The sequence below is a fragment of the Fundulus heteroclitus genome, chromosome 20, assembly GCF_011125445.2.
Source record: "Fundulus heteroclitus isolate FHET01 chromosome 20, MU-UCD_Fhet_4.1, whole genome shotgun sequence".
NCBI classification, from domain to species: domain Eukaryota; kingdom Metazoa; phylum Chordata; class Actinopteri; order Cyprinodontiformes; family Fundulidae; genus Fundulus; species Fundulus heteroclitus.
The window spans coordinates 12,250,894-12,264,649 of NC_046380.1; the positions used below are offsets into that span (position 1 = coordinate 12,250,894).

Sequence of the window (13,756 nt, forward strand, 5' to 3'; positions counted from 1 at the left end):
TTGTCCGTTATAATCTTCAACTTTATTTATTAATTACTTCTTTTTTTAAGTATTTATTTATGTGCATGTTATAATATTTTTTTCAGTTTTATTTTTCCTTTGTATTTTTTTACCCTATATATTTCTGTGATGCTATTTATTTCTGCCTGTCGTTTTTACATTTCTGTATGCATTTCTGCCTCATTATGCAAATGAGGAGGGGCTGTGTCTTAAGGGCTCAACTTCTGCCCATTGGTTGGTTAGCATTTTACTGCATTGGTCAAATCTACATGGCTTTTCCCCGCACTAAAGCATTGTTAAGTAATGTCAAACTCAGCAGGCAGACGTTCAGTGTCCGACCTCTTAAGGGAAGCTGCTAATAGACTGGAAGAATTAGAACGCTGTACGCAGGGTCCGAAATTAACACTCGCCAGACGCCAAAAGCGAGTAAATTTGGCAACATTTCTGTCAGGATAAAAAAGAAAATGAGAATTTTGAAAGCCCCAATCAGCCAGAGTAGAAAGAAAAAATAAATAAACTGAACACTGAGCCATTGGTTTCCCCCTCACCATACACCCAACTAAAAAGGACATTATTTAATATACTCTAACCAATTTTTCCTCAGTTGCTTGATGAGTTCTTTTTCAAATGTAAAAACATCATGAAGATTGGGGTTCTTGATTAAAGGGTTGTTTAGTTAGAATAAAAAATATAAAAATATATGTTATTTTCCTCACTTGTAAAGTTGCTGATAACATAAGGTCAGCATGATGGTTTCGTCATAATTGTCCCATAATGATTGCTGTGACTTTTCTCCTAGATTGTGCTCAGATTCTAACATATTTTTTCTTATTTGCATATGTGGCAGATACCGGGGGCTATTTTTTTTTAAAATATATTGTTGCTGTGTAGGAAAGGGTACAATATACAGAGTTTTTTAGTAAGTGTTTAATCATGAAAAGAGAAAAAACACAAATTATAGACAAACATATCCAAATACAGAATAAATACAAAACAAGTATTAGGACTGAAGACAACAACAGATTAAAAAATAAACAGGTATTATAGTTCACTAAAGTATCATTAGGAACATTTCATTTGTGGCATCGCTTATAAAAATTTCCTTGACTGTTAGACCTGCCTTGTGTTAATAAAACAGATCGACTGAAACAGGATTCATAAACAATTTGGTGAACCTGTTCCACATGGTGGCCAAGAGGTAAAAGTTAAACAAAAAACATCCCAGTTTCTCTTTAACTATTTATGTGAGTGATTGCTTCCTGTATAACACAATATGATGAAGGTATTTTAAGACGTAAGTTGTATGAAAACATTCAGATTGAAGAAAGGACTGTGGTTGAAGGAAATTAAAATTAAACACAAAGGCAAAGTTTGTATGATACAGGCAATCAACACCGAATGACTGACAATTACAAATGGAACTTAGAGAAGAATCAAAGGGAATCCTTCACAACAAATGACATGAAAACCGCAACACATTTTCAAAGAATCAGCAGACGTGGTACATTTTGTAAGGAGTTTTGTAGAAATGTTTTTTTTTGTTTTTTTTTATGGTGAAACAAGGTACTTAAAGATGCTGACCTGCTGGGACTGATCCACATTAGAACAATAAAACACAGCAAGAGATCACCTTTAAGCACTTATTCCTTTAGAAGCGTCATGGCTGTGCTGTTGTATTTGTCATAGTAGTCACATGTTTATTCCTCATGCTCATCCCCCATCTTGTCCTTCTCTTATTTTCATACGGTGATGAAGCCTCCTTGGTCACTGCTGACTGACTCTGGCACGACGCAGCGGCCCCTCCTCCTGGTCACACGTCGCTTCCGATGAAATTTAGCATAACAACGAAATCCTGAAAGATATTCATGAAGCAAGATAGGTCAAATGTAAATCAGACAAAGTGTGCGACAACAGAATCCGAGAGAGGAAACTACACATTAAAAAAAAAATCCCTTATTCCCCTCTGCACTTCAAAGTTTGCAATGCGCTGTCCTGTGCTTTAAAACCATTTAAACTTCACAAAGAAAGATTTCAGTTGGAATTTGAACATGTGGGGCAAAAGTAGTGTGGAAAATCAGCTTCACATTTCAGATCTTCACTCTTTTGGTTTAATGTCACATTTAAATGTTTCAGATATGTCCACCTAGTGTCTATCCATGCAGGGTCACTGGTGCCCCATTTCCATCGGTCATTGGGTGAGAGTTAGGATTATGAAGGTTATAACCTGTCTAACACAGGGCAAGACAGAGAAACACAGCACCAACAACCATGCACTCACTCACTCACTCACTCACTCCTAAAGGCAGTTAAGCATAACCATTTAACCCAACATGCAGGTTTTTACACTCTGGGAGAGTAATTAGAAAGAACACATGCATCCATACTCCATGCAACATAACATGCAAACTCCATGCAACATGACTCATGGTTGGGATTCAAACCCAGGAATTGTCTAAAAGACCTCAATAATTAATAAATTGTGCACACATTTAAAGAAATCCAAGAAAAGATATGAAATGGATGTTGACGTCTATCAGTCAACGGTTACAAAGCAGGCTTTAGCGCTATAGGAAACCAGAGCAAGATCCCTTATCCACAAATGGAGAAAACATGGAACAGTGGTTTAGTATTCTATAAGAGCAAAAACAATGTTAATTAAAAAAAAGAAAGAACTGCTTATAATGGGAAAGGAATGGAAAAGTCAGATGGGAACTAAACGTTCTTCTGAGTCAGCCACAAACCTGCGACAAAACCTAATAAATCTTTCGAGTAATTTACTAGGTGTGCCAATTTTTGTTTTCATTCTATTTTAGAGAATTATATTCCATGGTTTATAACTCCATCATTTACACTTGCATGTTTTAGTGACATCTGGAATAATTCAGCAGGGAATATCCAGGGTGCACTAGAGACGCGGACTCGAGTCAACGACGACTGGCTCTACTCACCGTCCTCACACATGCAGTCATCGTAGCATTTGTTGTTCAGGCCTCGGTTGTGAGGTTTGCACTCATGTTGTCTCAGGTCACAGCAAGAACCTTACGCCCCAAGAAACACGCAATTTATAATGTGCCAATTAATGCGGTTGTCACAAACTGTTTGGTTTATACTGACCTGGGAGACAGTCCAGATGGTGGTCACATGGCTCGACTGCATCCGCACCTGCAGTCACATTTCCACTGCTGAGGTTTTTACTCCGTCTTTTGTCTGCAACAGGAAAAGGATTTCAACCCAACAGTTTCTGATGATGTCAAACTGACTGAAAAGTTGTTTATTTTTTTATTTTAACAAGACAGAATGACGTATTTCTGCAGTCATTGCTTCTAGGCTCAGAGTAATACTTCAACGATTTTAGTTACTAACTTTAATTTTTTGGGGGAAATTTAGGAGTCTGTCTGAACCTCATGGCAGGAGACAAAGAGTCAGTAACGATGATACATTTATTGAAATATATTAAAACTTCTGTGAACTTGAAACTTTAAAATCTTGACATTTCAATGCTGTATCTATAAAATATACATTCAATTACATTCTTCGTGGCTAAACAATAGCTAATGTTGGTTTTTAGTCAACATGGTAAAGTAGCAGTAATATAGAAAACTTTATAAACTTAAAATTCTATTTCTTAGTGACCCAATCTCCAAACCTTTGGCTTACTGCATCTGTTTGACTACAGCTTTTGGTTGTGAACAGTGAGATGATGTAAAGCTGTGAAACGAAAATAAAATGTCACACAGCAATTGACGGGTTAATGTAATATTTTACAGCCTTTTTAAATGATAAATGGATTCAAATGTTTTAGATTTTAGAAACTACACACTAATTTAAACCTATCTTAAATAGGAGTCTAGCTTAAATTTGATTCTCTATTCCAATGGCTTTTCCAAAATTGCACTGTAAAGCTATTATTTCACAGCTCATAACAAAACTACTTTGCTTCAGACGATTCGTGTCAGGGACATCTATTTCTACAAACATGTTTTTCTGTCGGCTGTGCAAATGACCGAAACTCAGGTATGTAAATATTCTCCACCATTTTCTGCTAAGCAAAGTAACAATCTCCGCTCATATGATTTATCATTTAAGCAGTAAAAATAACGCAGTCCACTATTTTCTAAAACACTGTTTTGGGCCCACTTTGGTATACTTAAATCAATCATTTTCAATCTCCATAAAAAAACAACAACCTTGTGGTGACATTGACTAGCAGTTTTGGTATTTTAATCGGACATAATAACAATTTTGATTAAATTCTAACCGTCTCCCTAGAAAGGTTTTCCCTTTCGATTGAAATATTTCCACCTTTCTTTCTGGAGGATGGCCAGGCGTCCACGGGCTTCATGTCTTCATAATCCGTCCAGTCAAAGAGCGCCATGTCCAACGTTGGCATCACCTCTCCTTGTCCATGTGCAGACTTCTGAAAATCAAACCTCAATTAAAACTGCAAGGCCACAATAACTGATTCCGCTGAAAAGAGTCGATACACTGCAAGGTCACCGTATATCAACTTATTTCAGTGGCACCATTATCTTTGTGCCTGACTCATATTTAATGCAGAAAAACAAACAGGCTACACCAACATGCAGATAAACAACTCATCTAATCTCCAGTCAGCTGCAGAATGCAATATCTTCCATTCTTAAATTCAATCAGAAATATGTAAAGCTGATACCCTGAGTGGGTGTAAATAACACACTGCAGATAGTTTCCTTAGTCTTCCCCCGGCAGCGGTGAGTTATGAGAGTTTGCAGGCAAATGTTTTCATGACACCATTGGTGTTGTGACCAGCAGCAGCAACGCTTCAGCGATTCATAAACTACCCTCAAAGGGACAACAGAGACAGCAGCCAAGCTTTGGAAAGCAATCGATTGGTAGCATAGAAAACATCTGCGCACATAGACCAGCATACAAATAAAGGTTTCACAGCTTCGGTGTTGTTTTTGAATAAACGGTTCAGAGAAGGAAGCTTACAGATCACCAAGAACGGCCGCATACATCTTTGTGTTATTTGAGACAGCGGGAAACGAATGCAGGCTGTGAGTGAATAGCCGTCTGAAGAGGATGTTTCATCAAATGTGATGGGCCTCATAATAATAATAATAAGTGGAGTATCTTACTGAAAAATACTCGTTGGTCTTTTTTGTGCAGAAAACCTCATGCTACTTAATGAGCTGATGTAATTAGTGCACACTTGTGAAAAGCATTAAACGGTAAAGTAGTTTATTTGAGGTTGTTTTTTGTTCCCCATCTTTATTTTTGATTTTTTGCCTCTGTTTTCTCCATATGAGGCTTTTATGAATCCTCTATTTTTTGTCTCTCTCACTATATGTAGCCCAGGTTTTTCTTTGTTAGCTGTCAGACCATTGTTTTTCACCGCTCTGAGGTTTATTGTGATTTGTTTTCGCTCACGGGTTTCTTGTGTTTTCACTATGCCGTCTTGACAATTTATGTCTGCTGGTGCTGAAATTGATCTTATTTATATTATTCCCTTGAATGCCATTGTGTTGTTTTTTTTTTTGTCACAAAGAGTTTTCTGGTTTGAAAAGGGAGTAAGAAACATTAAATCTAATCAACAAGTCAAAGAGTCTTTTAATTTCCAGTCTTCTATATCTAGATCTTGTACATCATGCTTAATGTTAAAGCACCATAAGACATGAATCAGGTTCTACACGCAGACATTTGACACGGCTCTCAATATCCTCAAAGTTTTCTAGTGCATAAAATAATTTCCATGCAGACCTAAGCTCTTAAAATGCATCACGATTTCTGCAAACAGTGTTTATAGGACTGATTAAATAGCTGTTTAGTTAAAATTAGAAACATAAACAACGGAGAGAACTATTTATTTTCTTTGCCACACTGGTTGTAAAGTTGCTAATAACTTCAGGTCTGCACAATGGTTTCATCATAATTCTTGATGTCTTTTTTTCCTGGACTCTGCTCAAAGATTACCTCTCATTCCACAGAAAAGGCATAAATCATAAATTATGTAATGTAATTAAATTGAGGGAAGCAGTGAATGACAATTATTTTTCTACAATATAACAACCCTTACAAAAAGTCAGCTCTTGAAATGTAACTTTAAATAGAACTGCCCAGTATGTTGATTTTCAGTCTTCATTGCAACATCATAAAGGACTGCCTGGATGCAATATTTGGTAGGCTATTATTATTTTAGGTTCTGTGCATTCACACTCCTCAAGCAAGGAATATATCTGGCTAGTTGCATGGACTCTTACTGCTGCTGATGACCACATCTGAGAAAGACTTTAGTTAAAGAAGCAACCAGAACGTTGTGCCCAATGTCTGGTTTCTACAAAGCTCTGACAGATGAAGTCAGATTCCAATTTCTGTTGAAGTGTTGTAAGACATGAGATATAAGACCGGCATTATTTCTAATCTTCCAGCTATAAGCAGCCATGTTTAAATTAGGAGCTGAGGGGAATGCTTGAGAGAGAAGTCTCTGTCAAACGAAGCTTTCCTAATACTTTAAAACAAAGTTTTACGTTCCTGTAGTTTACTTTTTGAAAAAGGACAAACATGTTTCAAAATATAAAAAAAAATTGCAGTACCTTCTTCTATCCATGTGCTTCCTCTAGTTTAACATCTCACTGATATGAAAAATTGGTCATTTTGATTCTTAATTATTCAGTAACAACTTTTACACAAGAGTTTGTTATCCTCACGATTATTTCACATTGCCTAAGTATGGTGTATTTACTGATTAAAAAAATATCTGACTTTGGAGTTTCCGACTGTCTAGTCACCGGTTAGTACTGATCAGAGTGAGAACCGTCCAATTCTGGTTACCATTTGATTTCTCTGTGCAGCTTTAGCTTCAGTGACTGAGATATTAGTTTTACAGGGAGCGTTTTGGGACATTGTGATCAAGGGCAAATATGGGTGAATTTGTAATCAACATCCCATCACTTCAATATTAATTCAATATAATTCAGTTATTTATATAGCGCCAATTAACAGCACACCTCAAAGGACTTTACAAAGTCAATTTATTGAGTAATACAGACCGGGCCAGCTGACAGCTTTGCCAGGGTCCAGGACAGTACTGTCTCTGACAAAGCTTTCTGTGTTACATGTGGGATGTGTTCTAAGTCATTTAGAGCACTGGCTTACCTTTTCTCAACTTCATAAGAGAGCAGCCAGCATGTTAGGCAAAATAAAAAATCTAATCCTTATCATTTTTTCCTGTTCATTGTGGGAGGTATAATAAGTCTTTGGAAACTCCCTGTCCTCTGCATCTGCAGGCAGTTCCTTTGTCCCCTCCATTTTACCAATTTATGTATTGAATCGTTTCAATTTGCAAAAGGATTCAGGCTAATTCAAATTCCCTGCATTAGCAATATATTGCAATCCTGTAGTACTGAGGTTTACTCAACTTTTCTGTTTTCTTTGTATTTATCTACTCTGAACCTTTTCTGTTTCACGTCAGTTTAACGATTACTAAAATATGTACCTTTTTAAACGTGTCTTGTAATTCAGTACAGAATACTTTCCATTTGTAGACTGTATTTGATGACATACCAAAATTACAAAGTTTTTCAGGTGTATTTATTTACATTGTGCACTAACATCGCAAACAGCAGAGCCAATCCTCCTGGATGAGCATGAATTGACAGTGTCGCTATCTTTGCAGCAATCCGTCATACCGAGCATGCATGTAACGACAGTGGAGAGGAAAATTCCCTTTAAACAGGAAGAAAGCTCTAGCAGAATCAGGCTTAGTGTGAACAGTCACCTGCCATGACCAACTGGGGGTTTGAGAAGATAAAGCATAGGCTCAAAAGAGAACAACAGAACAATATTGCAATAGCATGTTTCCCTTAATAATGTTTAGCCCTAACCAAAACAAAACACAAAGAGCTGTTGTTGTGCTCTCCCATACACTATATTTATGACTACATCTTTTCCCATCCATCTCTTAAGGTGCAACATAAAGTGATGGAGGTGTGTGGTTAGACACTGGAGGCCTTAAAGTTTAAGCAAAATGCCTAAACTGTTGGTAATGTCTAAAGAAGCAACGAACAGATGCTCCTGTGATATGCATACTATAAAGCTTTATGTGTCAAGGATGTGGGTGAGTGTGGTTGTGTGAATGCTCTTCCTACAGGGGATCTCTGCTGTAGCTGTGGCTGAGCTGCAGTTGGTGACACACCTGTGCCAAGGTCCCTGATTGCTGGTTTGTTGGGTACTAGTGAAGGTGAGATGAGGCCTCATGAGGCAGCGCCTGTGGAACTTGGAAAATGATCTGCAAAACGGGGGATTTTATACAGAAATAAGAGTTTTTGGTTTTAATAGATTCTTTTTTCACACTACTTCCTTTGAAAACACAATTCTTTTAGCTATTTTATTTTTTTTAAATTCAATTTAAAATATGTTCAACTATATACAGTGAACAAATGAAGAAAACCCAAAACCGAAAATCAAATTACAAAAATATAAATATATATACATATTTTATATAAAAACATCTGCTAAAACCTAAAGCCAACCAACACCCATAACTTTGAATCTTGAGTGAAGGAGGGCTAGGGATAGGATGCTCATTGCCTGTAAAATCTGAAGCTTTTCCCATAGTTGCCTGATGAGGTGATCTCCAACTTCTAATGCTGCTGCTGCTACTGGCTTTCACGTCTCCTGAAGGCTTTGCTCCAACATTTCATGAGGGGAGCCACTTTGGAGGCAGAAACATTTTCCTCAGCTGACAGCTCAGCAGCGGCCTCATAATGGAGAAAGCTTAGAAAGGCGCCAGCCAACATAGTTGATCTCCTCTGATGTTAATAAAGGGATGTCACTTGGTGGGCCAGCTAATGCACCTCACCTATAAATAAACACTGAAAAACACCGTTCTTGATAGGCAAATCTAATGAATCCTACGTATGTAAAATTTACCTTATTGGGTGAAATCAAGTCAAATATTCCCACATAGGTGAAATCCTCCTCTTGCTAGCTGACTCCATCCTATATCATCTCCTCACTGTCTTCAATCTCCAAGCTCTTCCTCTCACTTTACAAACTATCTACAAGCTATGAAAATGATTTCCAAGACCTGAACTGACTGCAACGCTCTAACAAACTCCCTGAAGCCGTCACGTGGTACGACCTTGGTTCAAGGCTTCGGCCATTATAATTTTTGGCTCCTCCCCTAAATGAAGCAAGCCTCAATACTTTGCAGGAACGCCCCCATCCACTACTCGATACACGAGTCGAAGCCTCAGCTCCTCTCATAACATCCCTACTGGGTCCTTAAAGGGTAACTCACCCCCAAATCAACTTTTTTTGTGTTACTGAACTGTTAACATGGTTGTCTTATAGTGCCGTCTCTATATTCCTGGTCATTATTTGGACAAATTACTGCATTTGTTGAAATCCTGCTGTTGTGTCTAAAACTGTCAGCATGGCGCCCTCCTCCTGAGATTCATTGCTATTGGTTCAAAAGTGTTTGTGTCATTACCAGCAGCGTTCAGTAGCTCTGCCACTGTGGGGCATAAAAGTGTCTCCGTCTCGTACGCCTCCATAGCAGGCAGGAGCTCGAACAGTGAGTTTTGCTGTCGTTCTACCAATTTTCAGTTTAGCAATTTATTAGCTTAGCATTCAGTTTGTTTATTTAGCTTTTACTATTACCCCAGACAATGCCTAAACCAGGGTTGTCAAACATACGGCCCACGGGCCGGATCCGGCCCGCCGAACAATTTAGTCCAGCCCTTTGGCTAAATGCATTATCATTATATAAAAAAAAAATATATATATATATATATTTTTTTTCCAGTGTCCTGTCTGGCAATGTGGCAATAAGATGCCACAAAGAGCTCATCAGATTTGACTTTCACAAGTGGACAAGATAAAAGGAAGAGAATGATAAAACAATTATTGAAAAAAACATGTACTTCGTTTAATTGAAAATATGCAGTTCCTATATTGTTTGTCTGTTTTAATTAGCAGATTAAGCTTCAGGTGTGGAAAAATTCAAATCATTTCTTAATTTTTATCTGTTTGATGTATTTTGTCATGTAGGACAGGGTTTTAAGTTCCAAAAAATGTGAATAAATGTTTTTCAACATTGTATAATCACTGTGATCAGTTCTTATGCATAATGCACAAGTAAATGTTTAACTGATTTTAGATTTTGTAATGAAAATAAATGTTAGACTTGCCCATACAGGATCTACAGAGGATCTACAAGGAACCACATTTTTACTATTTAATCTGTTTTGGCCAATCTGCAGGCGAAAGGAAAGTGTTTTATTAGTGAGTGAATCATTGCAATACAATTTTGCTTCGTATCAAAGCAACCACTAGACGAGATGAGGGTAGATTCTAACCACAGAGGGAAAACTTTTGAGAATAGTCAGGAGCAGTGGCATAAGTGTTACAAAACTACCTTTGCTGTGCGTGAAAAACGAGAGAACGATGAAGGATTAAGCAGCATTAAGTGTGCCCTTTCGGGCTATAGTTTTTAATAGCAATATCTGGGATTAAAAAGGAACAATCTCTTTTTCGGTTTGAATTTTTCAGTCAGCAGCCTGATCCGTTTATTTCAAAGAAGGACCTTTAAAAATCTAAATATTGTTCCTTTAAATACATAATGAAATTCAGATGAGAGGTTTGTGGCACTGCAGCAAAACAATCCCCCACAGTGGTTTCCTCGGCCATCACGTTTTGCCATAAAGGACAAAAACATTGCTAGCGTCAATTCCTCCATAGGAAACAAACGCCTCACAGTGTAATCAGGTCAGCAGGACTTTGAGACGTTTCAAATGAAATACTTTAGACAACAAGCGCCTGATGGAAGCTGATCAATTTTTTCCCTCTCAGCCACTGGAAATAGGTTATTGGAAATATCAATTAGATTAATTGCAGGAGGCACCTGTTTCTGTGCAGCTGCTCATTAAACTTTACCAAAAAAGGATACATAAGGATTACATAATAATTAAAGACTTGCTTCTCAATGATACCTCTGAATACTGGTCCTGCAAGGGCCTTTGGATTATTATCTTTATTTAGTGCAAAAAATTTTTGATGACTCCTTATTTAAAAAAAAGTATCTTCTTGGATGTTAGTGCACAGCTATACACAGCAACTTTTTCATCACACAAAATGCATTCTTATGTGGGTCATTGGATTCCCAACATTTAGAAACAGCCATGGGATTGATTTTTAATGGCTGTTCTTCTGATCTGCTCTTGTATTTCTTTTGATCAGGCAATCATATTCTGTTTTTTGAGACCTTGCAGCTTCCTGTTCTCAGGGAGGTTCTATTCCTTCATTCTTTCACCGGGGGTGGGTGGCAGTGTTACAGCTTTACACTGGGCCGTGATGGTTTGTGTAGCTTTTTTCCCCTTCATAAATGAAATAATTTGAAGACGAGATTTAAAACAGGCTTAACCTTTGCTAAAACACAAAGATGGTAAAATCCTGATTTGACAACCAAACTCAACTTGTTTGTTGTATTTAAAATCCTTGTCAAAAATCAACCCCACATTTTTTGCAGCGTCACTAAATTTAATATTCAGAGCACTGACGTTAATTATGGCATTCTCAACAACAAAACATGTATTTGATCTTTTGTTTAATTTAAAAAATATATTTTTTGGGGTAATTACTGTTTTACTGCAGAGATACCTTCCAGAAGGGAGTGTTTAACATGACTGTTACCTGGTTTGACAGTGAGGCAAATCAGAAGATCATCCGCATAACAGTGGAAAGACAAGTGATGTGGAGTTATAATCTCTCTAAGCGGCAGCAGAAAAAAGAAGTGAACCAAAAATGAAACCCTGTGGCACCCCACTTGGCAGAGCACTAGAGAAAGATATGTTATTAGCCATAGCTATGGAACACCTGTCTGGTAGATAGGATGTAAGCCACTGGAGCGCTGAGCCACTGATGCCAACATAGTGGCTTAAGTGAGACAGAAGGACAGAATGATCAACATTATCAAAAGCTGCTGAAATAGCAGGTCACCTGCTATTTCAGGTTGGAGAAACTTGTTGACAGGACAACTATTATCTTAGCACTTTAAATTAAAGCATATTAAGATATTAAAATTTAACCTAAATAAACCTAAAACTTCAACCAAAATCCGTAGCAAGACTTGAAAGTGGCTGTTCACAGGAGCTGCCTATTCAATATAATTGAGCTGAGCTACTTTGCAAAGAATATTAGAAAAAAAAAAGTTGGTTCTTGGATGTGCAAAGCTATAGAGATATTCTCAAAAAGACTTCCAGTAATGCTTGCATGACAATAGAGTTCTACAAAGTATTGCTTCAGAGGACTGAAAACAAATGCAAGCCACACTTTTCAGATTTGTATGTGTAAAACTAAATAAATAAAACCATGAATGACTTTCAACTTCACATTTGTGTACTACATTGTGTTGGTCTGTCTCACAAAATCCCAATAAAATACCCTGAAGCTTATGTGCTATAAGGTTTAAGGGGTATTAATAATTTCACACAGAACTATAAAAAGTTAAAAATAAAAAAAATATTGGATACTTGATTTCCTACGTAAAGGAAAATGGAGTTTATAAATTGGATGTTAGTGTTATGTTTGCTATCATCACTTCCAGCAGTTCCATTACACAATGGATGAGGTACTGGTTTTATTAATAATTTAAATGATTCTAACAGATTCACTTCTGTCTTTTAAACTTCAGCCAAAGATGCACAGATTATTAGTTTTATGTCCAGAAATTGACAGATTTTCATGAACACATGTATGTATCTTTCCAGGAGGATGTGACAGGTGGTCAACGTTGGCTCCTGCACCCCTGCAGTTTTTTTTTCCAGAACACAAGGCCACAATAGAAGTAAAGAAAATGAACCCAGCGCTCTTGAACCCAGAGACCCAGCGGTCTAGTTCTATTACAATGAATATCGTCATACCTCTCAAACACACTACAACTAAGAGCCAGAGAGGTGGGACTGCTGGAGGACGTTTTTCACCAGCAGCGTTCAGCTTCACAATGTCTTTTCTAAGATGAGCTAAGAGGTTTGGAGCAGCATAACTGCAGCAATGGGGCCTCATTTTCACTCTATTTCCCTGGCCTGCTGGAGTCACACTGAGGTACGGGAGACGCAGCCTTTAATAAGCACTCCAGTTATGTAGAGGTTACCTGGGGTTTGGTGGAGGCCGGGGGAAGCGTTGGGGGATGCTCGTCCGTCGCCGTGGTAACCATGGAGGAGTCAGAGTCAAAGAGGCTGAAGATGGGGGAGGGGGGTTCACTGGGTGGGGTCACGTCAAGGGAGGGGGAGGTGGATGGCGAGGCTGAGGCGGGGGGAGGATCCTCGAATTGGTATCTGTCCTTGAACGCAGAGCTGGTCTCGGGCCCCGAGAGAAACCCTGATAAGATGGAGAAAGTGTTGTTTTGTTTTGAATCTGAACAAAAGCTACAAGGGCACACTGGAATCACTTTATTTTTTTCTCTGTTTGTTATTGCACGGGCTTTTGCTTTGACACTTCATATTTCATTTTGCAACGCTTTCTGTACTGTTATTCTTTGCTGAGTTTTTTTTTTTTGTTTCACTCCAAAAGTTATGATGAGCGATACTCCCAAATTTGTGCGTACAGACAACCCCTACGTTATGCATATGACTGGAAGACTTAGGCTTAACGTTATCTTTTCACGCTTCTTTTGGTTGGGGAAAAAAAACCTTGGTATTAAGCCCAGCCACAGTCCTGACTTGAATTCGACAGGGAATTTGCGGAGGAAGCTTAAAAGCCTGCTACATGCCAACAG

General features: G+C 37.9%; 1 protein-coding gene across 1 annotated transcript in view; it reads right to left on the minus strand.

Annotated features, from left to right (window-relative positions):
- Window positions 1-1,531: 1,531 nt before the first annotated feature.
- The window catches only part of draxin (dorsal inhibitory axon guidance protein), a 30,365-nt gene continuing 18,140 nt past the window's right edge, over window positions 1,532-13,756 (minus strand). The window contains exons 3-7 of the mRNA XM_036152034.1: window positions 13,133-13,359; window positions 4,303-4,417; window positions 3,115-3,207; window positions 2,949-3,038; window positions 1,532-1,852 (exon numbers count right to left, since the gene is read on the minus strand). Coding sequence (XP_036007927.1) covers window positions 1,740-1,852; window positions 2,949-3,038; window positions 3,115-3,207; window positions 4,303-4,417; window positions 13,133-13,359 — 638 coding nt within the window. The 3' untranslated portion in view covers window positions 1,532-1,739. The remainder of the gene's footprint in view (window positions 1,853-2,948; window positions 3,039-3,114; window positions 3,208-4,302; window positions 4,418-13,132; window positions 13,360-13,756) is intronic.